The sequence below is a fragment of the Lissotriton helveticus genome, chromosome 12, assembly GCF_964261635.1.
Source record: "Lissotriton helveticus chromosome 12, aLisHel1.1, whole genome shotgun sequence".
NCBI classification, from domain to species: Eukaryota; Metazoa; Chordata; class Amphibia; order Caudata; family Salamandridae; genus Lissotriton; species Lissotriton helveticus.
In genome coordinates, this window is record NC_136073.1 from 580,669,022 (window position 1) to 580,695,869 (window position 26,848).

The 26,848-nt window shown below is 45.0% G+C and overlaps 1 protein-coding gene across 7 annotated transcripts in view; it reads right to left on the minus strand.

Moving 5' to 3' along the window:
• Positions 1-26,848, minus strand: part of KATNB1 (katanin regulatory subunit B1) — a 637,584-nt gene that overhangs the window by 246,760 nt on the left and 363,976 nt on the right. For all 7 annotated transcript variants that reach the window (XM_078671470.1, XM_078671472.1, XM_078671466.1 and 4 more), the window contains exon 15: positions 6,467-6,517. In XM_078671470.1, the coding sequence (XP_078527596.1) occupies positions 6,467-6,517 (51 nt within the window). The remainder of the gene's footprint in view (positions 1-6,466; positions 6,518-26,848) is intronic.

Sequence of the window (26,848 nt, forward strand, 5' to 3'; positions counted from 1 at the left end):
TCAAAGCACAGTTCTATCTTGCCTCCTGACAAAGCGTCAACCGGAGGTTTCCATCTTCCCTTTAGACTGAATGCCAAAGTGCTGAACTGAGGATGGCGGGTAGAACTGAAATGGGTAAATAAGTTGAAAAGACAGCAGGCGGGCGTTAGTCAGAGCTTTAAAACAAAGTCTGAGTCACTTATGATAGGAAGCCAATGTAATTTTATTTGATTACTGGACATTGAAGTTGTGCAGCGAGGCTTGAGCAACAGCTTTGCAGTTGCTTTCTGCGCCACCTGAAGATTATGAACAGTGACAGCTGCAAGACCCAATTTGCATAATAACATCTGACGCCTACCATGGACTTAATTACAAAAAACTGACATTGCTGAGGGATAAAAGGAAACACTTTCTTTCAGGTTTTAAGTGGAAAAAGCAAGTAGCAGCCACATTGGTAACTTGTCGTTAAAAAGGAAGCTCATTATCAAATAAGACTCCCACGTTTTTTGCTGGTGCACAACATCCTAAAGACTACAGCCACAAGGAAAACAACCAGATCGTTTGAGGAAATGCCCAGGACATCTACCTCTGTTTTTTACTACATTGAGCTTCTGGGAATTGTTGTTAATCCATAAAGCTACTTGAGACAAAAGTATAGAACTTCAGCTGAGCATCCTCACAGCTCCCATCCAATCCGATTAGTTAGATGTCATCTCAGTAACGCATAGTAAACAGACCATAAGAAATGATAAGCATGGCCAGGGCACTCCAGGAAGAGCCTTGAAAAACTCCACACGATGAGAAAATAGAAGACGAGACCCAGGGGTTAGGAGCACTTTCAGCTGAGGTTGGGGAAAAAAGGAGGCAATCTAGTCTAGACCCAGGTCTGTGATGCTTGTTGCATGTAATCAAGTGATCACTATCTTATGGGATACTGTTTCAAAAGCAGCAGACCGATCAAGTATGACGGCTGCAACTTGCCCTCCCTGTGCAAGAATCTTATGAAACTCATCTTGGACTATAGCGGTGCCACCTTTGTACTGTGAGCTGGACTAGAATCCGGCTGGGAAATTTCCAAAAAGGAATTGGAGGAGGTGAACACCGTAACTTTGGGCCTTTACCACCTTCTTTGTGAAAGAAAGCTGGTAGTAACCAGCAGGGCTGGTAACTGGTCAAGATTTGTACATCTGAAGCCAGCTTCTTCAAAAGGGGCATGTTCCCCCAATCCTTAGGAATCACAGTTGCTGAAACGGGGAATTAAGCATTTCTGAATCTGCGAAGTGAAGACATTTTCTAGCGGGACAATGAAGATTTGGGTAACCACAGTGCACAGATTTAACCAAAACAGTGTGCACTCAGCTGAAACAGTAGCAAAGTACTGTAAAAAAAAATCAGAGGGCTGATGCCAAGACGAAGAAACTGTAGTAGGCAAGACAATCTGTAGACTAAAAGTATAAAATATTTTGGATCATGGATTTAAAATATTGTAAAAGGGATTCACACAACTCCAGAGAGTGTTTATAGTGGCTCATTTTGAATTTGTAAACTCACACAATTTAAAATACATTTTAAGAAGGCATTTTACCCTGCAATGTTTGGGAAGCATAATATTACATAGTGACGTTGTATTTACTTTTGGGCAAGGCTGAGATGTCTTGCCTCCAAAAGCATTGTAATCACTTTCAAACTGATTTCTCCTTCGCTAGGGTTTGATTATACCATCGAGTCGAAGATTTTACTAGGTGAAGGGTTGCTGTTTTCATGGGAGCCACACCATTGAACGCTAAAGTTAGCCAGTAACTAAATTAATTCAGGGTTATTGTTCATGACCGTAGAAGAGGAAACTAGGAGATCTGCAAATGTGGACTCCAGAATCTTGGTAAGTTCCATTTGCTTGTTGTAATACGAAGCATAGTATTGGAAGTAGACTGGGCAGATTTGATTTACAAGGAAGATAGTTGTGCTACATGGTCAGACACTGAAAAGGTTTTAGATTAGTAGGAAAGTCTTTGGTAGAAAAAAAAAATCAATTTTATGACATTCCCCATTAGTAGGAACAAATACCTGCTGACAAAGTCCAAGAACCGCACAGGACTCAATAAGACAGCTCCTCTCAAACATTAAAATCTCCCAATGCCGAACATTATTTGGAAGTACTTACAACTGGCTGTTAAAGGGAGTCTGCAAACTCGCTGTCAGAGTGTTTTGCCAGACCTGGAAGGCTATAGATTAGCATTCTGATCATACTGGTGTTATCATTAAATGTTATCATTAAATGGAAACAGAAAAATCAAGTAATTCTGTGTAAAGTGCACCTGATACATTCCACATGTGAACAGTGAGAGACCCCTTAAATATATATAAATATATATAAATATCGTGTGATCAAGACACCGCCGGGTGTCGAAACGCGTAGCGATAATTCTTGAAATAAATTGGTGAAACCTTTCCCTCTCTGAGTGCGCATTGGATCCTTTTTGGTTTATATAATTAATGATTACCGGCGCTGGGGCTCTGCCACCTGACTTTGGGAGTGATTCAGGAAGGACCCTGCTTCGTTTGAACTTGGAATATATATATATATATATATATATATATATATATATATATATATATATATATATATATATATATATATATATATATTATATTTTAAAAGGCTAGCGTGCCACTGAAACCAGTTGTCTTGTGTAAATGGTTGATTTTGTATGTAGCATTTGTTTAGAAAGTTTGTAGCATTTGTTTTGTCACCTGTCTAAAATGGTCCCAACTCACTTTAAACCATAACTGATGTACCAGGCACTTCCCAGGAGCTCGACCTTGGGATGTATAAAAACCTTAACCTGGAAAGTCTTAAGGCCCTGCACAAAGCATGGAACCTCCCCCCCATGGGATCTAAACCCACAAAAGCCAGTCAGCAAAAATTGCGTGCAGAAAATGCTAGAGCCATGGGAGAGGAAACAACCCCCCCCCCCCTGCAGAAGAGGAGTCAGATGAAGAGCAAGTAGTGGATGAGGATGACTCGGATTCCAATACTGTCCCCTTAGAAAGCAATACCTCTGGGAGCACTCCTAGTAGGGTCTCAGAAGACGTAGATCCTGAAAACACAGATCTTCAGAAACTGGCCAAGAGGATAGCATTAGAGGCCAAACCATTGGCATAGAAAAAAGAAACAGCTGAGATATGACTAGGACCCATCTCTGGTAACTATGGAGAAACACTCAGACACTTAAATACCCGAAGGGATTGTCTCTAAAGAAACAGAAAGTGATGATATCACAACATGGTTCACTGCTTGTGACAGAGCCTGTAGAGCCAGGCAGGTCAGAAAATAGGATACCACCTGATAAACTGAAACCACCCACGTGGTGGCTCCAAAATCAAATGACTCCAAAAATGTAAAGCACATACAGGGTTTGTCATTATATATTACTCTGCATGCACGTGTGCTGTGTCTGAACAATGCGTTTCCGTTAAAAGGATGGAGTACAAGCATAATGAATGAAGCCAGTACCAGCCCTTTTATTCGCAGATGACACTATTTTAATATTTCAAACCCCAAAAGGTTTACAATGTCTAATAGATTCTTTCAGCACAAACTGTGATACTAAGGGCCTAGAAATAAATTCTAGCAAAATACATGGTAGTTAACCCACATACATCTTTTTAAAAGAATTTAAGGGTTAAAAATCAGAAGCTAGAATATGTGCAGCATTTTAATTAGTTAGGCATAACCTTGGATAGCAAAATGACCTGGAAACCGCTGTTGGAGAAAAGCAAGACTTGCTCCAAAATTCCCTACCAATAGTAAAGAAACACGAGGATAGTACTTCTAAGGCAGTATCCCCTGCCCTTGAGGTATACAAGTACAGGGCACAATCGGTATCCCTTTATGGGGTGGAATTCTGGAGGCCCTCTTGCAAGAATACCTTTGCGGCAAGAGAAAATACATTTTTCAGGAAGCTATTATGTCTCCCGGTGCGCACACCTCAAATTCCTATTGTTATGGACTTAAACACTAAACGTATAGATCATCAAGCCATACTGTGACCATTATTGTTTTGGGTGCGACTGTGGTCTACAACAGAACTTGACCACTATAAAGATCGCCTAGAAGAATTTCTAAGGTTTGATCAAAGTACGAGTCTCCAGTGGCTCAAGCATGTTTTTTGTTGGTTTTGTAAACTAGGGCTAAAGCAGTTTTGGGAAGAACCCGCTCAACTGACAGTGGCTTCTAAGAAAATATTAAAATCCACCTTTTGGGCGTACATCCAAAATAGTGTGTCTCATAATTCTACTATTGTTATCACTAACAATTCAGTTTCTTCTTATGAAGTCAACTTCGAATTTTGAGCCATTTCTGGATGAAGTGCAGCCACAGTTAGCAAAATCACTATACATGAAATTTCGATATGGTGTCCCGCAAACCAACTCGAACACATCGAAATGGGTCCGTAAACAAGGGGAGAACAATAGTGAGTGCTGTGTATTATGCCAAACTGATACTTGAGAAAATGACCAACACATATTATTTTGCCCTGCTTATGCTAAAACTAGGAAGAAATGGATCAAACCCATTCGCCAAAATATGGACATTAGGTCCTGTCTTTAGGTAGAAAGAATACTGAAAACCGACACTTCTCAAGAAATAATTTTCAGTGTCAGTAGACACATGTTTGATGCGGGTATATCAAGAGTAAAGGTAGGCTTGAAATTTTAGTGACCTTATGTACATGTGTATTTGGAATTATGTTGTCAATTAGCCTTGCAATTGCACTTCATAAATCAATGACCGACTATGAGGAATGTCCTATTAGTTATATTTGTTGCACTTAAAGCATTTGCACTTTTTGATTAGATTCCTACCAGGAAGCTGCACTTAAAAGATGTATAGACATTCACCTGCAGTCCTTGGTTATTTGCAATGTTATTTGATTTACGTACTCCTCAAATGCCTTTTTTAAACTTAACTATGCCTAGCATTTATTTATTCATTTATGATATTTTAAAATTGTCAAACAGATGATGGGTTCTTTTTATTCTCTTCTGTTTTTAGAATTGTGTATTTAAATTGTGAATTTTTTCTTTTTCCCTTTCTTTTATGTAAATGGTCTAAAGGGGTACATTCGAAAGGCATAATTCTTTCGTATTTTTTTATCGTTATGGTGTGTTACTCATTACTGTGTATCTTTTATGGTTTAAACTAAACCGAAATAAAGATTCAATTGATTCATTGAATGAAGAAAAAACTTATGGTTATCATTTCAGGCACTAATACGTGTTTCCTGCATTGCCGAAAGTAGGCCTGCATGTTTGACTGTTGTGTATTTGTCTGATTGATACAGAAAGGACATCTACTAACTGAAAGTAAGTTTTACAGGGTGTTTTCTGTCCTGACGAAAGTTCAGGATCATTAGGGGCCGTCCAAGCACAGGTGAAATTTGTCGACAAGAAAAGAGTAGGGTATAGGTAGAATTAGGTACCCAAAACACATCAATATTCGTTTTTAACTGTAGCTAGGACACAAAAATAAAGGGATACTGCTTGTTCCTAAGGTACTTTATATAAATAGACCCCGTCAGGTAATATCGTTAAGTTCTCCCTAAATAAAGGTTGAGCCCACCCTGGTTTTCAAGGACCAGGATGAGACCAGATGAAGAAGCATGCCACTAACAGCGTGGGTGAGAGTCTTAAAAAGAAAACAATTAGGATTTGTATTATAACTGCCTAACCCTTCTGCTCAAGATAGGGCTATAGGATACCTATCCTCTGTGTTATGATTACCAAGGGAAAGTGTATCCTATACTCCTGGTAACCCCCCCCCCCCCCCAAACATAAAGATGTTAAATTGTGGGAAATCTCTTGTGTGTAATCAATTCTAAATGAGAAACAGCCATTCCTAGCTAGTCTGTGATTCTCAGATACCTGACACGGAGTGTCATTCATTGGCTGCAGGAGCCTAGGGGACCACCTTGAAATAAAAAATAAAAAAGGCTCCACGTCAGCATCTCCAGCAGCTACATTTGGCACCATCAGCTCAGCCTAGAGCCATTCTATGCAATGTGCCATCCTTGCTGAACCCTGTAGCACTCCAATCCAGCTCCACAATATTGTGCACTAAAGGTCCCAAAAAAATCAAGCCCTTGCCTGGGCCAGATCACACGTCTCTAACTCAAATTTAGGAAAACTAAAGGACTAGTGAACTTTGCTCTAGGTATCAGACTCGATTAACAAAGTAATAAAACCAGCAAACAGACCTCAATTCGACCGAGATATTAAAATAATTCCAAAATGGAGCACACATATTTTAAGAAGAAAAGCTTGTCAATGCCTGGAAGCGAATTTTCATTGCAACTCTGGGAATAAGAGGTGCAGTAGAGTTGTGTGTGTGTGTGGAATACTGCAAACTATCATGGAAACAATAGATGCTATCTCTCCCCACCCTCCAACAAATCAATCATTTGAAATATAACAAATACAAACTCACCATCATTCACTGGGGCAGGAAATGGATCAGTCTTCCGTGGTGGGGTCCGAGCTAGGATTGAGAAGTAGTGGAAAAATAGATTTGGTATTCGGCAAATTACAGTATACTTCAAGAATCTATTAAGTACAGTAAGAGCATATTTGACAGCAGGTTAAAAAGACCAAATGAGGTCAATGAATACCACCACGTAGCGAACGATTCCTCTACTCTCAGTAGACTATTATACTTATTATTCATATTAGTCTATAGCAACGCCTAAAGTAAGGTCATGCCAACAAAACATTTAAAACAAAGATACTATGAGAAGAAGCAGCTGATTTAGACGCTCCTTACAGGGATGAAGAGCAAGCTATACTAAAATCAAGAAAACTAAACCATAACTTGAGGAAATAACATCTTCATCCTCGAAATCACAAAACACGTTTTATCAAATCTCATTTAAAATGGTCTACCTCACACAAAAAGAAGCAGAGACCTAGAGAAACTGATTTTTATGAGAGCATTATAACTTACTGTATAAATATTACTTTGCACAGAACAATGGAATACAAGAGGAACAATAAGCAAAGATTTTAGTGTGCTAACTTATCATTGAACTCATTCATATTTTTATACTTGATATTTGGTAGTGATTAAGGAAGGAGCACTGCAATTTTGACGTCTACCTGCTGGGCAGTAATTAAAGTTATCCCCTCTAGGATTTGCCAATAAAATCTGACAGCATGGACCGCTCGTCTCTAAATTCTGATTTTAGTGACAGTGCTTCCACCAGTTGGCTAAAGCACGGTCCTTTTTTAGGCTGCGTCTTTTGGTGTGATTGTTCAGGTCTAGTTTCTCCATATGCTCCCAGAAAAAAGCCTGACAAAAATAGCCAATCGAGACAATCTTGCTCGTTTGCACAGCAAGATCAACTGATCTTTTACATACCCTGCCACAACCCAGGATCATGAACACCACCTAACTAGGCGGTTCTCTACACAAATGAGAAATTAAATGTTATACAATCATTAGGTATCTAGAGAGATATGTATGAGTGGATCAGAGTATCAAGGTAGTATTTGTACACCGACAGGAGCTGCTCTTGAATATTCATTACTCTTTCTTTTGTCCCCATTCTCTTGATTGAATGCCACTCGAACACTAAATTCTCACTTTGTTAACGTCTATTGTGAACCACCAGCTTTCTGCAAAAGGACTCTGGTCCCTGAATTAAATTCAAATTCAAAATGAGGAAGTCGAGTAGAAATGATCCTATCCATTCAGTGACAGGCTCCAAAGGTAAGGACTATACACATGACAATCGTTTGCAAACAATGCAATCTGCAAAGAACAAAACAAGAAGTAGGAAAAAGTGAACAGCTAAGGTCAAAGTTTGATTTCTAGAGTGTTTAGTTCAGTCTTGAGTGTTTTCTCTGCTTTAGCCTCGTCAGTCATAAGCATGCCATTTCCTAACATGGAGTATAGTTCACATGAAGAGTCCAGCAGCTCAGAGGCCAAAGCTGTATGGTTAAGTAAGTACCAGAGTGAGTAATTCATTTACACTTTAAGCCTCTTCGGTCCTCCATATCAGTATATTCAGCAAGGCCTCATCAAACAGGGCACCCACTATGAAATTGTCATCAATGGTATACTACAAGCAGAAGTTGAGGGAATCTAGAAGGCTCCATATGAGGTCAAGAGAAACATTTCTTTGAAATGTTATAGATGCTGATTTAGGTGTGAACACTTAGGTGTGAATATCATGCAAGCAGAAATCCACTGGAGCATGTAAATAATGTGTAATGCAGTAGAAAATCCCACATTGTATGCTTCACTATCATCATCTGTACACCCACCATTATACTGATTGTCGTTTTGACCATCGTCATCTTCCTATAAATGATGGAGGTGAAGGAGTGGTTGAGGTGGAAGAACAAACGGCTGTGTACTTGGCTCAGGAGCCATAGGTACAAAAGGGTGAAACATAGGAGACACTATTGGCATATTAACGAATAGGGAGGGCACGTAAGAAGGAAAGCTCAGATATATGTCTTGAATCATATTAAGTCTCCGAGACTGCGAATAAGGTGAACCAAGTTGTCATCAATGTTAATGTACTTTCAACATAGGTGAGTCTTCAATTCATCTTCTTGTATGCCACTATCTTCCTCACGAAAGGACTATGCTCTTAATACGGTCTATGCTCACGTAGGCCCAGGTCCGCCTTCTCCTCCTCTTTCTCCCATCAGTACCCAGAATAAGTGCACTGAAACAGGTTATCAGTATGCTGAAGTGGTATCCTAACTGGAGAAACATTTGGAGGCATAGTAGATGTAACAGCCAAAATAAGCCAAGCAGGAGATATTTTTGCAAACAAAGAGGCCACTGTTAACAACAGAACCAAAAACCTTTGTTATATTAAATTTGGCAGCTAGGATGCTATTGAGAACTGAAAAGGGCACCCTCGGTTGCGCTGTAACTGTAAATGGAACTGCCATCTACTGTGGAACAGAAGAGAGTAGAGGTGTGAAACTGGCAAAGGCGAGTAAACTAATGGAGCAGGAACTGCCAAAGCAGGCACAAGAGCTGAAGCAGAAAAAGTGGCCCACAGCAGACAGCTGACAAGAAGACAGTCGATTCAGTCATAGTCGACGAGAGGGGAACTGAGGGTTGCTCAGTGATTGCTGACAAAGGCATTTTTACAGCTGATAAGAATGTAGAAGGTGCTGCTTTAATTTTTTTGACTGGAATTCTTGTGGGTTGTGTGGAACCAGGTTTCTTATCGGTCTTGAGAGTGTGCTGCTTTGGAATTGCAGCAGTATGAACTGTTGATAGCTGCGCAAGAACAGATGTGCCTTCAGCCTCAAGAAAATGAATGAAAAGACTGAACCCTAATAGCAAGCTCATGAGATCGCTCCTACACATTACAAGTTGGAGGAGAAGACTTCTCTGTAGGCGGCATAAAATTGTTGTTTTTCTTCTTCTGGGAAATTGGACTGGACTGTGCAGAATGCTACATCTTTTTCAAAAGTGCCAGCTCCAAACTCCTATCCTTGGTCTTCAAAGACTAACTAGGGAAAAGGAAGGCAAATCTCAAGTTGTGTAACCGTTTGGATGAATGCAGGATATACACGCTATTTATGCTACCTCCTTGTAAATCTTTTTCTTTCCACGGGCACTGCATGTCTTGAACCGAGCCTTTTCTGCGGATTTCTCTGTCTTTTGAACGGGTGTCATGTCAGAAAAGGGAAGGTTTGTGTATAGCATAAGGTCTTTGGAATCTGTGGAAATCGAACCAAAGCAAACATATCAAAAGAACTGACTACTGGTGCAGAGCTCCTGAGGATTCCCTCACACTAGACATGCAGTGAAACAAACCGACATCTGAAACCTCTGGAGGGAGTAGAGGTCTGTGTTATTCAACGGATTCAGCAGGGTTTGGGGGGGTCCAACGCCCATAATGAGGTGGACAAAGTATATATAGCCTAAGCCTTTTTGAAATGCCAGTGAGTGTTACATACACTACTGTGTTAACAAGGATCACCAAGGACTTCAATCCTTACAATTCAGAAAAATTCAAGCATGTGAATCTACGAAAGATTCAATGCTGAAGAATAAGCCTCACCATATGCAAACCGGTTATGTGCCAGCACGTTTTGGATCTCATTCTCATACCACAATTAAAGTATTTAAAGAAGGAATGCAGCGTCTTCTACACCTCTGCCTTACAGATGTCCTCCAATGCAATACCAGCAGTGTAGTCATTGCAGCTGACTTAGGCAAGCAATTTCTGTCCAACCTGGTAGATGCTTGCCAGACTTTGAATGGCATGTGATGATCCATTAACTTGCCCGATTTAAAAAAGGCCTGGCCTTTAGTTGGCAAATGAGGAGAGCAGCTGATCCAAGTTTCTGACATCTTTTATTCTCTTTAGATAAAACCTGTGGCATCTTGTAACATCTACACAGTGTAAAGATCTCTGCTAAAAAACGTTGTGGAGGGAAAACATTTGCAAGACAAAACGGTTGACTTAAGTGAAATGAATTAGACACTGTATGTTTGCCATTGGCATGGTACACTGCACATTTTTGGCTATGTTTGTGCGATTCCAATAGTGCATAGACACATCTACATATATTAAAACAATTTAGCACATTCTGAGGGAAACCGTCTTCATGAAGAAACTCATGTATGGCTCTTTCACGGAGAGGGCCTGAAGCACTCCAACAAGCCTTGCACATGAAACAATAAGCAAAGATGTTATACTCCATGATAAGTCATTATTAGAAGTCCTGTGAATAGAGTGTAAAGGCACTTTTAGTTCAGTGTTTAGATACAAAGCCAATGCAAGACTGTGGGAAGCTGGGTTTTTGTTGCAGTAAACCCCCCACTTTTTGCCAGACTACTGATGCACTTTGACTTGATAGGCCCTGAGAACCTGATCAGCAGGAACCCAGGGCACGTGTTCATTCCCACAAACTGTACCTTGTACCCTGAATTAGCACCTCTCTGGTCACATTTCAGTCCCTTGTAAAAGGTACCAAGGGCAATGTGGCCAGGGAAGGCCTCTAGGGGCTGCAGCACTTATTTTGCCATCTTTAGAGCCCCTGTACCTACCTACCTACCTACCTACCTACACACACTTTTTATTTATTTATTTATTTTTAGAGTTTTCTATAGCGCGAACTTGAACCGATTAGGTTATCAGAGCGCTTTACATAGCACCAGTTTCGTTACATGTTATCACAGCAGTTTACATAGAATCAGTTACGTTGCACATTTCAGTAACTTGAACCGATTAGGTTATCAAAGCGCTTAAAATAAGACAGCATTCGATGTCCAGTGCCCTCCTCCGCCATGTAGCGGGGGACCACTTCCAGCCCTCCGAAGTCGTCGCGCTGTCGGGACTAGGCTCCTGGAATGTCCAGTGCCCTCCTCCGCCGTGTAGCGGGGGACCTCTTCCAGCCCTTCGAAATCGTCGAACTGTCGGGACTAGGCTCCTGGAATTTCAGCTGTCCCTTTACAACTACTTTGTTTGAAGTCATGACGGAAGTCTCAATCAAAACATGTTATCACAGCAGTTTACATAGAATCAGTTACGTTGCACATTTCAGTAACTTGAACCGATTAGGTTATCAAAGCGCTTAAAATAAGACAGCATTCGATGTCCAGTGCCCTCCTCCGCCGTGTAGCGGGGGACCTCTTCCAGCCCTTCGAAATCGTCGAACTGTCGGGACTAGGCTCCTGGAATTTCAGCTGTCCCTTTACAACTACTTTGTTTGAAGTCATGACGGAAGTCTCAATCCCAGCAGCAACCAAGTGAGCTCTCTGTCTCCAAGTTTCTCTCCGCGCTTGGTGATAGTTCCTCAAGGCCATAAATTCCCCAACACAGATTTTTTCCATCTTAGTTCTTATGCGTGGAAATAGCAGGAAACTGGAGTTCATACGAAATAAACGTCCGGATAATCCAGCACTGGCAGTGGCCCCAAGCTGGCAGCAGGTCGGGAGGCAGGCCACAAGACCAAGAGAGGGCCACAGGATTAGCAGGAGGACGGGGAAAAGTTGGGGCGAGCCAGTGGAAGCGGCGATCGCCATCAACAGTCGCCTCCGGCCGCCATCTTAGAGTCAGGCAGGCGCTGGGAGGATTCCCTCGTTGGTGGTCTCCACCGAAATAAGGTTAGAGGAAATTATGCCAGTAGCTGCGGCGAGAGACTCAGCAAGCCGGGGTAGCGCAAGACGCGATCCTACCTCCCAGCGGCGGCCGCCGTCAGCAGAGTCCACAGCGCCGTGCCGCCCGCCATCTTGAGCGCCTCTGCCCTCTCCTCCTTCACCTCGGGAGAACGAGCCTGTCTGCCAACCCCGGAGCGATCGCTGCTGCTCCGCTCCTGCCCCACTCGCTCCGCTTCGTGCTGGACAGAAGAGCGGTCAAAAAGACGGGCTGTAACTGCCCAGGGCCGGGTCAGAGCATTTCGTGGACCGGGAGCCGAGACGATCAGCGTCCGCCCGGCTCCGCCCACCGGATCGCATCGCACCGCACACCCACCCACTCACCCATTGCAGGCTGCGTGTTGTGGTGCAGAACAAAGTGAAGAGACGACATGGCACACATCTCTGTATGCCATGCCTACAACCCACTGCCCTGGCATAGGTCAGCCAACGCTCTAGCTGGGTGCACTATACCAGTGGTGAGGGTACAGGTGCATGAGTCCTGTACCCCTAGAGTGTCTGGACCAATTCCTAGACATTGTAAGTGCAGTAATGCCATCACGAGTATATGGTGCTGGCAGTTTGTCATTACAGACTCCACAGCACCATAATGGCCTTAATGAAAACTGGGAAGTTTGGTATCAAACTTCTCAGCACATTAAACCTACACTGATGCCTGTGTGGGATTTAATGAAAAGCACTCAGAGAGCATCTTAGAGAAGACCCCTGAAAAACGACCCGCCTCTGGTGGGTTCCTTGACTGGCATACACCAGCCTGCCACCACAAGACATGTTTCTGGACTCCTGGGGTGGGAGCGCTCCCTGAGCCCAGAAATAAAGCCTTTCCTGGCAGGAGGTGGTCACACCTCCCCCAGGCCAGGAAGAGTCATCTGTGGCAGGGGAGCGTTAAAGGCCTTGGAGCCTTTATATGCAATCCCCAGCCTCTCCTGCTATCAGGAGCAGGCCCCCTTCCTGTCTCCCCTCCTTTTTTGGTGGGAAGACAGGCGGAAATAATTAGCCAGCCCAGAAGGTGTGCCAACCTCTGCCAACCCCACCCCACAGGTGGGGGAGGCGAGGTGAAGCCCCCTCTTCAGTGCCCGCCATCTTGCAGATATTACAAAAAACAGGGGTCCCTAGTAGTTCAGGGATCTTTCGCAAAAATGATAGACATACGCTCAATAGTATGTATGACCTTTGTCCAGCCGGACAGGAATTTTAATTAAAGTGATAAGCAAGAATAAAGAGGATTTTTTTACACAGTGGGTGCAGCCAGCAACCCACAGGGGACAAGACAAAACAAGGGGATGGGGTTAGAACGAACAAGGCGGTCTGTATACTAGTAGTTCAGTGAACAGACAAAAATACATTTTAGAAGCATCATTGTATACAATTTATACTTTTCATTTTACATATGACGCTAAAATGTCGACGACGTTTCGATGCCTATTGTGAAATGAGTGGCATCATCTTCAGGACAGAGAATAAAAAAGTTTGTCTTGAAAATCTTTAGGCAATTTTTTACCTACACATATATATTCATACAAATTTTCGGAAAAAAGGGGGAGGAAAAATGAAAACAAGGGTAAGTACTAGCATTAGCATGTAACATATCTGACCATCTAAAACAAAAGTGTGTTTTCCATGTGCAACAGATGGCAATTAAAATCAAGTGAAGTCACATGCGATTTCCGGCGCAGTGGGGAGACTGGTGGGGGCGTTGCATGAAATAAAATGAACGAATTGTTTTACAGTTACTGTGCCTAAGTACATACAAGAGAAGCACGTGAAGTGAAATGACGCGGTTTAGGATCATGGCGTTTCATGCCGTCAGTGCCGGGCGGGTCTGTAATGCGCAAATACGTCTCACTGCATTGAAATGAAATGTGACGTGCAGGTTGATTTGGGGCCATTGTTTTCTGGACACTGTGCATGGATGGGGCGGGCACCCGGGCAAGCTTAGTTAAGATTCCGCGGTGAGGTCTCGAGTGAGAAACATGCTGGGCAGTAGTGAACAGACGGTTAAATGACATGCTTATCGTACGAATTACCAGATTTAGGTCCAAACATTGTTTATTTCCAGGGGGAGGTGCCCAATATCAAGGGAAATATGGTCGGGTACTCAATTATCTGAGCATTTTCCTGCCAAAAAGCGGGTAGAGAGGGGTAAGTACGAGGGTTAAAGTGAAAATTGAGTCGCATAATAAGTACACGCAATATAATTACCAAGCCAGGGCAAGATAGCCTCTTCATAGGAGACCGGACCGATCGTGTCTCACTAGGGAAAATAGTTGAAATTAATTTATATTACAGCTACTGAAGGGTTTTAAAGTTTCAGGAAGAGGCGAGAGAGCTACGCTTTAGCGAGTACTTACTTCCTGGTTGGGTTGCTCGATGGCAATTCTGGGCTCAGATGGGCGGGGATCGCTGGAGTGCTCGTGGGTGAAGTGAAGATAAAGTGGTGTTTGGAAATAGACAAGGGACTCAGCATGTGGTGTTTGGAAATAGACAAGGGACTCAGCATGGTCAGCACGGCGGCCATATTGGCGTGGGTTTCGGACAGTGTGGGGGACATTTTGGTGTGGGTAAGTGGTGAGTTTAAGTGACATTTATATTGTGCAAAATATTTACATGGTTACGTATTTACAAAGATACACAAAATAAAATCAAGAAACATTTGTGTAGGCCTGAAGGAAGTAAGGATTACGATAAAATTGTTCAAGGATTCATTTGATCACAGGAGGGATGCCCAATCTTCAAGGCGATTAAGTCCTGTGTGGATACTGTTGGTACGCAATATCCAATGAAGTTCCTCCTTATTCAATAATTGCGATACATCTGCTCCCCGAGGTGGTGGTTTTACCATGGTGATGATTGTCCAAGTTAGGTCATTTTCGGTATGGCCTTTGTCCTTAAAATGTTCAACGAGGGGAGCATTAGGGGTGTTGCATCGGATTCTGCTTCGGTGTTGTCCGATGCGCAACTTTACCTTTTGGCTAGTTTGACCGACATATATCAACAAACATGGACAAAATATAGCATACACTACATTGGAAGTATTACAATTAGTGAAGTGCTTTCTCTCAAAGGTGATTGTGCCATAGGTAAATGTTTTTCCTGCAATGGTGAAGTCACATACTACACAGCTACCGCATTTAACATGGCCTGTTAGTGCCGGTAAGCCCCATGCATCGTTGATTGTAGTTTTTAGGTTAGGTTGTGGTAGGGATGCCCTTACCAAGTGATCTTTTACGTTTTTTGCTCGCTTGAAGGCAAAAATAGGGTGCTCCAGATTTAATGTACCTGCGTTTAACACAGGACAGTGTTTAAGGACACTTTTCCTTATGGCATTGGAAGCTGGAGTGAAGGTGGTCACGCACACAAGTCTATCCTGATTTTTCTTTTGTTTTGGTTCTAGCAAGGTTTCTCTGGGGCAATACCAAGCCCTTTTGAGAGAACGCCGTACTAGCTTTCGCGGGTATCCCCTATTTCTGAGCTTGTTGCTCAGGGTTCTGGCCTCAGAGAAATAGTCCTGTTTAAAATAGCAGTTTCTGCGTATGCGGGGGAATTGCGAGAATGGGAGCGAGTCTCTGAGGGCCCGGGGATGGTGACTGCAGATGGCAGGCACTCCCGAATCAGGGTAATAGACTGTGCTCACTTCTCCACGTGGGGTGAGCACACCAAGGGTGTAGACACCCTAAGGTCAGTAGCCCATTGGCTACTGACCTTGAGACCCCTAAAATGCCAGCTAAATACAGTATTTAGTGGGCAGCCCTGAACCAAGAAGACAGATTCCCACAAACTAAGAAGGACAAAAGAAGATGCCCAGCAGAGAAGACTGAAGAGAACAACTGACTTGTCCACAGCCCTACTGGGCCTGTCTGCAGGTTCCAGATATCCTGCGCCAGAAGTTGCCCTTTCCTGCAGTCAGTGACCTCCAGAACCCTGGGAGGACTGCCTGCCTTCATCAAAGACTGGATCTCCTGTGAACAGCAGCTCTGTTCAAAAGAAACAGCCAAGAAAGACTCTTAGCCTACTGAGGACAAAGAAACCCGACGCCTGGAACCACCACAGCACCAGACGCCTACGGCCCGAGTACGCTTGGAACACCGGTCCCAGTGAAGTCCCCCAGCGCTCCAGAGTTTGAGTCCACCATCGGTTGACCCCTCCAAGACTCCCCGACGTCGCCTGCAGCCTCTGCATAGAGACCCCCCCCAACCGCTAGTGGCCTGGTAAGGTAAAATCCGATCTCAAAAGCGACCCCTGTATCCGGTCGCCCTGCGCCCTGGAGAAAAGAACTTGAGGTGCACCTACATTCCTGAGCCCTCCAACTTACCTGCCCAGCTGTAGGTTCCTCCTGGAAGTCTTCCTGGTCCTTGCCTGCAGCTAAAAAACAAAACCGAAAATCCCTACTGAAATCAACAGGGCACCCGATGCCAAACCAGCCCCCTGCACCCAGCCACCCCTGCATCGCTGCGGCTGCACTTTTTGTGCTAAACCGGATCCCCCGTTGCCCTGAGCTTAAGACCAGGAGCTTTGCTCCCGCAAATGTGTGGCCTGCTCGTGAGCAGCCACCAACTGTAGGCCCCCTATCACCCATTGGATAACATTGGGCATCAGCACTCTGCACCCGGCCGCCCTAGTGCTGCTGAGGGTGTAACAAGAGTACATCCTTGACCCTGGGGGAACCCTTGTACTTACCTCAGAATCTCAACCCCAAATATCGAGTACTTACCTGGTAACCGTTCCTCTCCACATGTCCCAGTGTGATATCTAGGCATATCACACGGAGTAGAAAAAGTAATTTAACAAGTGATCTAAAAAGTAACTAAAAAGTAATCTCTACGGAAATGTCAATACCTTGACATACCTGTATTTCAAACAACTGCATTTGAACTTGCATTCACTTGTAAACAGCATAATATTTTGAAAAGCATTTATTTCACTTACCTGTGCCAGGCTTAGCTTGGTTCTAGAAATAAAATTACTTAAGAATATTTGTATACAAACAAAATCGGTCTGAGTTCAGTCTTTGAGTGTGAGACATCATGTGCGGACAGTGTGTACAACAAATGCTTAACACTACCCTCTGATAAAGCCTTACTGCTTGGCCACACTACCACAAATAGAGAGTAAGGTGCTATCTACTTTTACCTCTGCCTACCTTCGGGGTTCCAATGGGCTCTGTGCACACTATACCTCATTTTGGTATAGTATATACAGAGCCAGCTTCCTACAAAGACTTGCAGCAGGCAGAATTGTTCTAAATACTCCACTATTTCCCAACTCCACATTGCAAAAACTTTTTGCTTGTTCATAGACTGAGTTTTCTTGAAACTGAAGCCAGGGAGTAATTGATGTACGTGTATTTGAGCCCTGGCTTTCAGAGATGCAGACGTAAGGCAAAACTAGTGTACATCACTGTAATTGGCTTGAGTCCATGTTTCAAGCAAATATCACAAATGATGGCAGAGGTTTTGATTTGTTCCTCTACCACGTTATAAATATCCAATCAATTAATGTGCCACTTTTAATTGGGAGCCATACATAAATGGTAGAACATTTCACTCTTTCATAGAACGCAAATTTGAAAGAATTGTTTTTAGCACAGACTGACTTTTCAACATGATTACGGGGATGAACCACAAAAAAAACATAGTGGTACTGTCACCGGAAGTCAAAATTCCCTACAATTCCAGGGGTTTCTCACTTTCTAGGGTTGGCAGGGCTCACAAGGAGCTATAAAATCAAGGACAAAAAAACCCCAGCCACCCTATATGCCAAATTTTACTTTAAAAAAATTATAATTTCATATTTTCACTTGACTTGGTCCGAATTTTTGTCTGTTACTTCCCTGTACACACTGACTTTTCACATATGTGGAGTATCCTTTTAGGGAGGTTTATAGTGATTCAGAATAGCAAATTTTCTATTATTTTAGATTTCGCAAACTTCTCCATTATGGGTAATTTCACTAAATTTATAAAAAGTACAGTATTTCTGTGCATGCGCAGATTCTTTAGAGGACTCGAACACTTTTGAAAGATATTAAACTTTTTATGAAAAAAGTAAAGACAGTCGAGGGATGGAGAAGGCAAGGTTACTACTATGAAATCCTAGTTCCCTATCATGATTACTTTATTTAAATGTGTAAACAGAACATCTGTGCACCTGTTCAAAGCTCAGAACCGATCCCACACATGCACTGAGATTTTGTAATGCTTATGGCAATCAAAGTAAGCCCAGTCAAGGAGAACGTTTATTTGAAAGATGGAGACATTAATTCATATGGGAAGATGACCATGCACAAGGGAGGATGACACACTGTGTTTAGTTCCATCTGACAACACCTAAGGACTGGACAGTCAAGGAGCACTCCAAATAGTGGTACATAACATTCCCCACTCCACCACCACTAAAGAAAAAGAACACTTTTATGAACATTCTTGTAAACTACCCTTATAGAGCTCCAGAATATTTAGAATTCCTTTAATTTGATTGTGTAAGGTCCTGTTCTGCTGTGCAAAAGAAAAAAAGATTTTTGTAAAAAATATTTTAGAAAGAGGTATTCCTCTTTGAAAAAAAAGTGCTTTAGCAGCCAGCAGAAAATTTCACTAATGTTTAAAATTAATCTAGATCCCAAAATGGAGTAGGAAAAGCTACTTATTTGTAATCATTACTCACAATCAAATGATGCAGAAGTAAGATTATAAGAAACAGTTCATCCCTTGAACTGGGAGGACTGTTAGCCAGAAAACCTAAAATAAAATTGATGTAAAAGAATAAGTTAAACAGGAAGCGTGACACAGGTGGGTGTCGTAATGAAATCACAATCCACACAGTAGCGCCTGAGAAAAGGCATGTATGGATCTTAAAATGGTTGCTTTGCAAAATTCAGGGACATTCCTCATGAGAGTAGCCGCCAGGTACTTACCTTTTGTGGAATGGAGTGTTGGCCTAACTGGAACATGTCTATTAGCTTTATGATAGCTGTAATAATTTGTGATTCTATCTACAGCTGCACATCCTTGAAATAGCCAAGTTACTGCAGCCAGCTCCATATTTGACCAAGGGTTTCTCAATGTCTTGGGTTTTGATAAGCCGCTCTTGTCATGTAGGGATTTGAAATTAGAACTTTCCGCTGGAGAGGAGGGGTAGAAATTACAAGATTGAAATAAAAGTGTTTGACTTAAGTGAAACATCTGACAAGAAGCAACAGCAGTTGCGATATAACTGTAAGAAACATAGGTTAGTTATAGATTCCTAACCTTAGAATTATCCCCAGGCGTCAGACTGGATCCGCAAAGTTTTTCGTCAGCAGTACACCTGAGCATCGGAAGGTGGCTTCGGTCGACTCTGCGTTAGTCGTCGGTGTCGCTGGGATGACGTTGCGGTAGCTTACATATACGTCGCCCTCGAGCGCGGACGTCAGTTCTGTACACAACTGTCCACGCCAGAAGCGCAGAGCCATGCAAGACACTGACCACTGGTGCGCAAAACTAGGGCCCTGAAAGGAAGTCTTTAACCCTAGAAATCAGTTTCCAGAACGGGGAGGATGGGTGGGGCGGTAAGGATTCTATAACTAATGTATGTTTCTTACAGATATATTGTTACCGAAGGTAAGTACCTTGTTCATCTGAAAGAAACAATTATAGATTCCTTACCTTAGAATAGATACCCCAGCAATACCAACTCTGGAGGTGGGTCTGCGAACCAAGTTCCCACCAGAAAGTCCTGGAGAAGAGAACGGCCAAAGAAGCCGTCTCTCCAGACTGGACTGTCCCGGCAGTAGTGTTTGGTGAACATGTGCAGCCATGCCCACATAGCTGCCTGACAGATGTCATTTAGGAGGATTCCTCGTCCCAAAGCAGTAATAGCTGCCGTTGCCCTGGTGCAATGGGCGCGCACCCTCACTGGAGGCTAATTCTTTGACAAAGAATAGCAGGCTTTAATGCACAGAACGACTCACCTGCAGATGGTCCGTTTGTACATAGCCCGACCTTTCTTAGCACCCACGTAACCAACAAAGAGCTGGTCGTCCACCCGGAATTGTTTGGTGCGATCCAAGTAGAAGAAAAGCGCACGTTTTGGATTCAGATGGTGGAGCCTCTCTTCCTCTTTTGAAGGATGCAGAAGCAGAAAGAAGGTTGGCAAAGTGATGGTTTAGCCAATGTGGAAAGAAGTAACCACCTTGGGAAGAAAGGAAGGTCTAGTTCTAAGGACGACCTTGTCCTGATGGACAGCAGAAAGGGAGGCTTGGAAGAAAGAGCTTGTAGCTCACTCACCCTGCATGAAGAGGGGATGGCCACCACAAAGGCAGTTTTCAGACTGAGAAGTTTGAGAGGACAGTTATGTAGTGGCTCAAAGGGAGAGGGCAAGAGATAGATAAGAACCAAGTTCAAGTCCCACTGAGGCATTACGAAGGGAACAGGAGGGAAAAGATGAGTAATGCCCTTAAGAAATCTATTTACAACAAGGGACTTGAAAAGAGAAGGCTGATCAGTAAGCCTAAAGAAGGCTGAAATAGCCGAGAGGTAGCCCTTAAGAGTGCCTAGAGCAGAGGCCTGCTGGGCCAAAGAAAGGAGGAACAAGAAAACCTCAGAAAGAGGGGTGGGAAGGGGATCCACAGCCTTTGCTATGCACCATGCCACAAATTTGTTCCATCTTCGGGCGTATACCGTTTTAGTGGACGGACGCCTGGCTGCCAAGATAACATCACAGTCTTCGGGAGGCAGGTCAAACGACGTCAACGGACACTGCTCAATCTCCATGCAAGAAGGTGGAGGCTGGACAGGTTCGGGTGGAGGACAGTCCCTTGCTGCTGCAACAAAAGATCCTCCCGAAGAGCCATTCGGATCTGGGGATCGATGGCCATGTTGAGCAGCTCAGGATACCAGACTCTTCGTGCACAATCCGGAACCACAAGAATGACTTGGGCCCGGTCACGCTTGATCTTCTTCAGCACTCTGGGCAGAAGTGGTATAGGTGTAAAGGTATTTAGAAGACCGCAACTCCACTCATGAAGAAAAGCGTTGCCTAACGAGTGCCGCCTTGGAAATTCCAACGTGCAGAATTGCTGACATTGTGCGTTCTCTTCGGTGGCAAATAGATCTAACCAAGGCTCTCCCCACTGCTGAAAGAGACCTTGCACCACCTTCGAGTGAAAATACCATTTGTGATCCATCATGCACCTGTGGCTGAGTTTGTCGGCCCTTGCGTTCAGTGAACCTACCAGGTGTTGAACCACCAGGGATATGCCCTGATGTTCCAGCCATGCCCAGAGGCCGAGGGCCTCTTGACATAGGGTCCATTACCCCACCCGCCCTGTTTGTTGGAGCACCACATGGCGGTGGTGTTGTCCATGAACACCTGCACTACTCTTCCACGGACAGAGGGAAGGAATGCTTTGAGTGCAAAACGGATCGATGAAGCTCCAGAAGGTTGATATGGAGCCCGAACTCCACCGGAGACCAGAAGCCTCTGATCTCCGCCTCCGCCATGTGGCCGCCCCATCCCAGAAGTGATGCATCGGTCAGCACTGTGAACTCTGGTTGAGGAAGAAAGAGGGATCTGCCGCTGACCCAATCCTGGTTCGTGGCCACCACTGCAGTTGGCTTGCAGTGCCCTCCAAGATCTGGACGCAATCAGACATGTTCCCCATATGCTGTGCCTACTGGAACTTCAGGTCCAACTGCAGAGCCCGCATATGCCATCTGCCATGATCCACCAGCAGTATGCAGGAGGCCATGAGGCCCAGTAGCCGGAGGGTCATACTGACAGAAACCCGGGACAGAGGCTGAAAGATCGGAGTCATAGCCCGAATATCCCGGACTCGCTGTTCGGGAGGATAGACCTGAAACTGCGTCATGTCCAGAACCGCTCCGATGAAAAGGAGCTTTTGAGAGGGAGACGGGTGTGACTTCGGCACATTGATGGAGAACCCCAGCGAATGCAGGAGGTCAGTCGTAGTCTGGAGGTGGGAGACGACAGCCTAGGGCAAGCCCTCCTTCAACAACCAGTCGTCGAGATAGGGGAAGACTGGAACCCCTGATCTGTGCAGATGAGCTGCGACCACTGCCATCACTTTTGTGAACACCCTAGGGGCGCTGGTAAGGCCAAAGGGGAGCACAAGGTAATGCCGGTGGGCCGGCAGGACGGAGTTGTGAAAATAAGCGTCCTGCAAATCCAATGCTACCATCCAGTCTCCAGGGTCCAGGGCAGACAAGACATGAGCCAGGGCCAGCATTTTGAACTTCTCCTTCCGGAGGAAGTGGTTGACGTTCCTGAGATCCAAGATAGGACGCAGGCCCTTATCCTTCATGGGCACCAGAAAGTAGGGAGAATAGCAACCACGACCTACTTCAAGAGGCAGGAACTCGTTCGATGGCTCCCTTGGCCAAGAGAGCCCTAACTTCCTGTTGGAGAAGAGCCAGATGATCCCCCGACATTCAATGGTACTGAGGTGGCATGGCTAAGGTTGTAGTTTCGAAGGGAAGAGAGTAGCCCCTTCGGACTAACTGTAAAACCTACCTTTCCAACGTGATGGTATGCCAATGGGGGAAGAGGATGGCAAATCCTGCCACCCACTGGCGTGTGATAGGCCTGAAAGGCCGGACTGGGAGGGTTTGGAGGCGGCTGCAGAGGGGGCGGTGGACGACTGGCCAGCCCGCTGAACCACGGCGGTGGTTCCCACATCCCCGGCTGCGCTGGGGCTGAACAACTTGCGCAACCCTGTGGCCCTGGAAGGAACATGGTGGGGCACCCCTTCCGTAGCCACGAAAGGGACAAAAAGCAGACAGTGCAGAGCGTGTGGTGGAGAGGCCCAAGGACTTGGACGTAGCCCGAGTGTCCATGAAGCGCTCTAGGGCACTGTCTGCTTTGTCGCCGAAAAGGCGACGCCCATCAAAGGGCATGTTCATCAGGGTGCTCTGGACATCCCCAGAAAAAACAGTCAATCTCAGGCAGGCGTAACTTAGAAGGGCTACCGACGTTGAAATCGTCCTACCCAGCGACTCGGCAGTGTCCAGTCCACAGCAGATGGTAAACTTCGCTGCGTCTCTCCCCATAGCCACTGCACAGGAGAACATGGTCCGGGCCACCTTCGGACACTGGGGCAGCACTTGTGCCACTGTATCCCACACGGAGTGGGACTAACAGCCCAACAGACATGCAGTGTTTACAGACCACAATCCCAAGCTGGAGGAAGAAAACATCTTCTTCCCAAGTTGGTCCAGCTTTTTGGATTCCCTATCATGTAAAGCTTTAGGGCATGCGCCTTTGGATGCCGAGGATTGGACTACCAAGCTTTCAGGAGTGGGGTGTTAGGAGAGAAAAGTGGGGTCGCTCTGGGATGGGTGGTGGCGTCGGGCAATCATCCTATCCATAGGAGCCCCTGTGTTAGGCCTGGACCAGTTGCCCAAAAGGATGTTAGTTAGGGCTTCACTGAACGGCAGCAGGGGCCCCGAAGAGCTAGCTGTCGGCTGAAGCACCTCTGTCAGGAGGTTAGTCCTGACTGCCACTGTAGGTAGCTCAAGGTGGAAAGCCTAGGCCGCCCTACGGAATACCACTGCGTATGACGCTCCCTCCTCCACAGACACGTTAGGAGGAGACAACATGCCAAGGTCTAAAGAGGTATCCAGACCGCTGACATACCCCAGTTCCTCTCTCCAGTCCGGATCATAATCCAACTGGTCGGTCAAAGGGTCTCCAGACCCCTCCCAGTCTTCCTCACCATCCTCTGGCTGCCAATCTGGCTGAAAAGGGCCAGGGTGGAGCACAGGCACAAAAGTACCCATCGGTGCCAGTCGACGTCGATCCGGCTCCGTGTCCACATCAGGGCAGAAGCCGGGGTAGACTCCAGCTGGAGGTCCAGTTGGCGCCGGTGGAATCAGCGCGGGTGAAGGTGTTTCTTGGTCGACCGGCGCTGATCTGGATGGGGGCCTGGATCCAAGGGGGCCCTGCGGTGCCGAAGCCGCCAGCGACGAAGGCCTAGGGCCCCCAGTAGAGTCTGCGGGGCCAGAAGGTGTGCCGGTGGAGTCGGGCTGCCCAAAGATGGCATGCATTGCTTCGTAGAACTGACAAAGCTGAGCAGGTGTCTCTCCCGGGAAGCGCGGAGTCGACCAAGTAGGCTCCACATGCAGAGCCACGGGAGGGGCACTACCTGCACCCTTCATCGCGTTGGCCGACGGACGAGGGGAAGTCGAAGAGCGAAGATACTTCTTTGACTTCTTCTTATGCTTCGACTTACCTGACTCTGAGTGTGAAGACTTGGAAGAGAAGTGATGATGGCTCCACGAACAGTCCCTCTACCTCCCACGCGACCGGAACCTCGAGAGCGACACGGGGCTCGAGTTGCTTTCGGAATCGCTCCAGCAAAAACTTCGGGGCCATGGTGCGGCAGTCTGAGCACGACTTGGAATCATGGTCCCACTCCAGGTAGTAGAGACACACGCAGTGTGGATCCGTCGCCGACATCATTCGGTTACAGGAACCACAGGCCTTGAAGCCGGGCATCCCTCGTGCACCAGAAGTCAATGGACTCAAAGAAACGAAGTCGACAAAAGTCAAGAAAAAGTCAGTCAAAAAGTGACTGGTGGTACCGCTGTATGGATCGGCGCTTGCTGGCGCAGAAAAATAAATAACTGATGCCAGTGCGCGAGGGTGGCGTCTATGTAGCTACCGCGACATCATCCTGGCGACAACGACGCCGACGATGAAGGCAGAGTCGACAGACGCCACCTTCTGCACGCAGAGGTACAGCTGACGAAAAACTTTACAGAACCAGTCTGACGCCTGGGGGTAATTCTAAGGTAAGGAATCTATAACTAACTGTTTCTTTCAGATTTATGAAATACAGTATAGGTTTTACAAACACACAGCACCCAAATTTCTCTCGCTCTCCTGGTTGAAATTACGGCCACAATCAATGCAATAGTCTCTGACCGGTGAAGATCAGAGTTGTGTATAGGGTAAAATGGCGGGCCAATTTGAACATTATTTTTTACAACTACTGGGGAAAGATGCTATTATCACCAGAGGTCACACAATCAAGCTTCAGAATTAGGCTTTGTAATCATTGAAAGAATGACAAATTATGCCTAAGAGTAACATTGCCGGAAAACGTAATGCCTGCTCGCTGCAAGTTAACTGAGAAAATGTGTGAAACAAATTATGCCACATAAAGGTGGAATGGAAGAACCATTTTGTATTGACCTTTTCATGTAACAATTCTACTTATTAGGTATCAATTGCAGAACCTTCCCATTTTTAAGCCATAGGAAGATCTTGTAATTGGATGCTTTGCCTTTTCCAGAATGTTTGTGCGATCTACACGCAGGCTCAAATGTCTGAGTTTCAGGTATTCAGGAACCAGGTGATCAAAAAAGTCTATGATGGAAGACTGAGATGAGGGATTCCACTGGATATCCCATACATGAAATCATGTTTTAACAGAAGGTCTGGTTAGCACCACTAATGTGGTTAGTCTGAGAGATGAGAACGTTTTTTTTTCAGGACTGCTTGATAACCATGATTTCATTAGCCATTAGAGGAATGGAGCAAAACACTTAAAAGAAAAACACTTAGCCAGCTGATCTAAAGAGCATGTCCTTTAGGAGCGAGCATTGGACTGCTGTATACAAAGTTGGAAAATTTTGAGTTTTGTACCTCATAGCTTCTTTTTTTTTTTTTTTTTTTTTTTTTTAAAAACCTTTATTGTAAAACGTCAGAAACAAATACGGGCCTACAACCATCCGGCCGGCCTCAACAACGTTTCGAAGCACATAAGCGCACAACATGGCATCGCAGCAGTACGTCAAACAAATTACAGTCGATTCATATCACATCGGCAGACATATACCACTGGGAAACAGGAGAAGGGGAAGGACCATCGTTAAAGGTTTTCTTTTTTATGCTTGTAAATAAAATAGTAAGCTGGAAGGACTAGAAAGGATCAAGGACCAGACAGATCAACAAAATTGAAGCGGGCAACTCACAGCAAAGATCCAGCGCGCATGAGAACATCGTCAAAATGGCGGCACCAACACAATACATAAGGATTGACATTCGCAGAACACGTCGTGCGCCAATAGCTACCCACCCCCGGACAGCTAAAACCCTTGACCCAGAAAAAGGGAAAGAAAAAGGCTTAAAATAAAAAAGAAATAAAGGCCCATAGAAACCAAAAAGAACGAAATAACCCCCCACCCTACATGCATGCAAAGGCTACGGCCTACCCCCCCCTTGCAATGTGTCTGTCGCCCCAAAAGAGTACCCGAAATGAAGAAGAAGAGAAAAGAACAGAAAGAAAAAGGAGGCATATATTACCGGAGGAGGGCCATCCACAAGTATCCAAAACAACCAAGCAGAATAGTATCGGCCACCCCACCCCCGACCCCTAATGAAACATAACCAACGTCCAGCTCCACCGTCCATCCATCATCAATAAGTAGGAAGGGGAAAAAACAGAGTCAACCTTGTCCCTTACGATCCAATGTGCCCATGAAGTACTGAAGCGAGGTAGTCCCACGAAACCGTGGAGGCAGCCAGAAGGACCACAGCAAGACACGGCGCCATCCACCCACGGCCATCCGACGCAGGGCAATGTGTTCCAGAGATGCAGAGCACAGGCAAGTCCACAGCAACAGTCCAACAAAGTGGGACAGTCCAAGCGCAGACAAAATATCCAGGAGAAGAACGTCA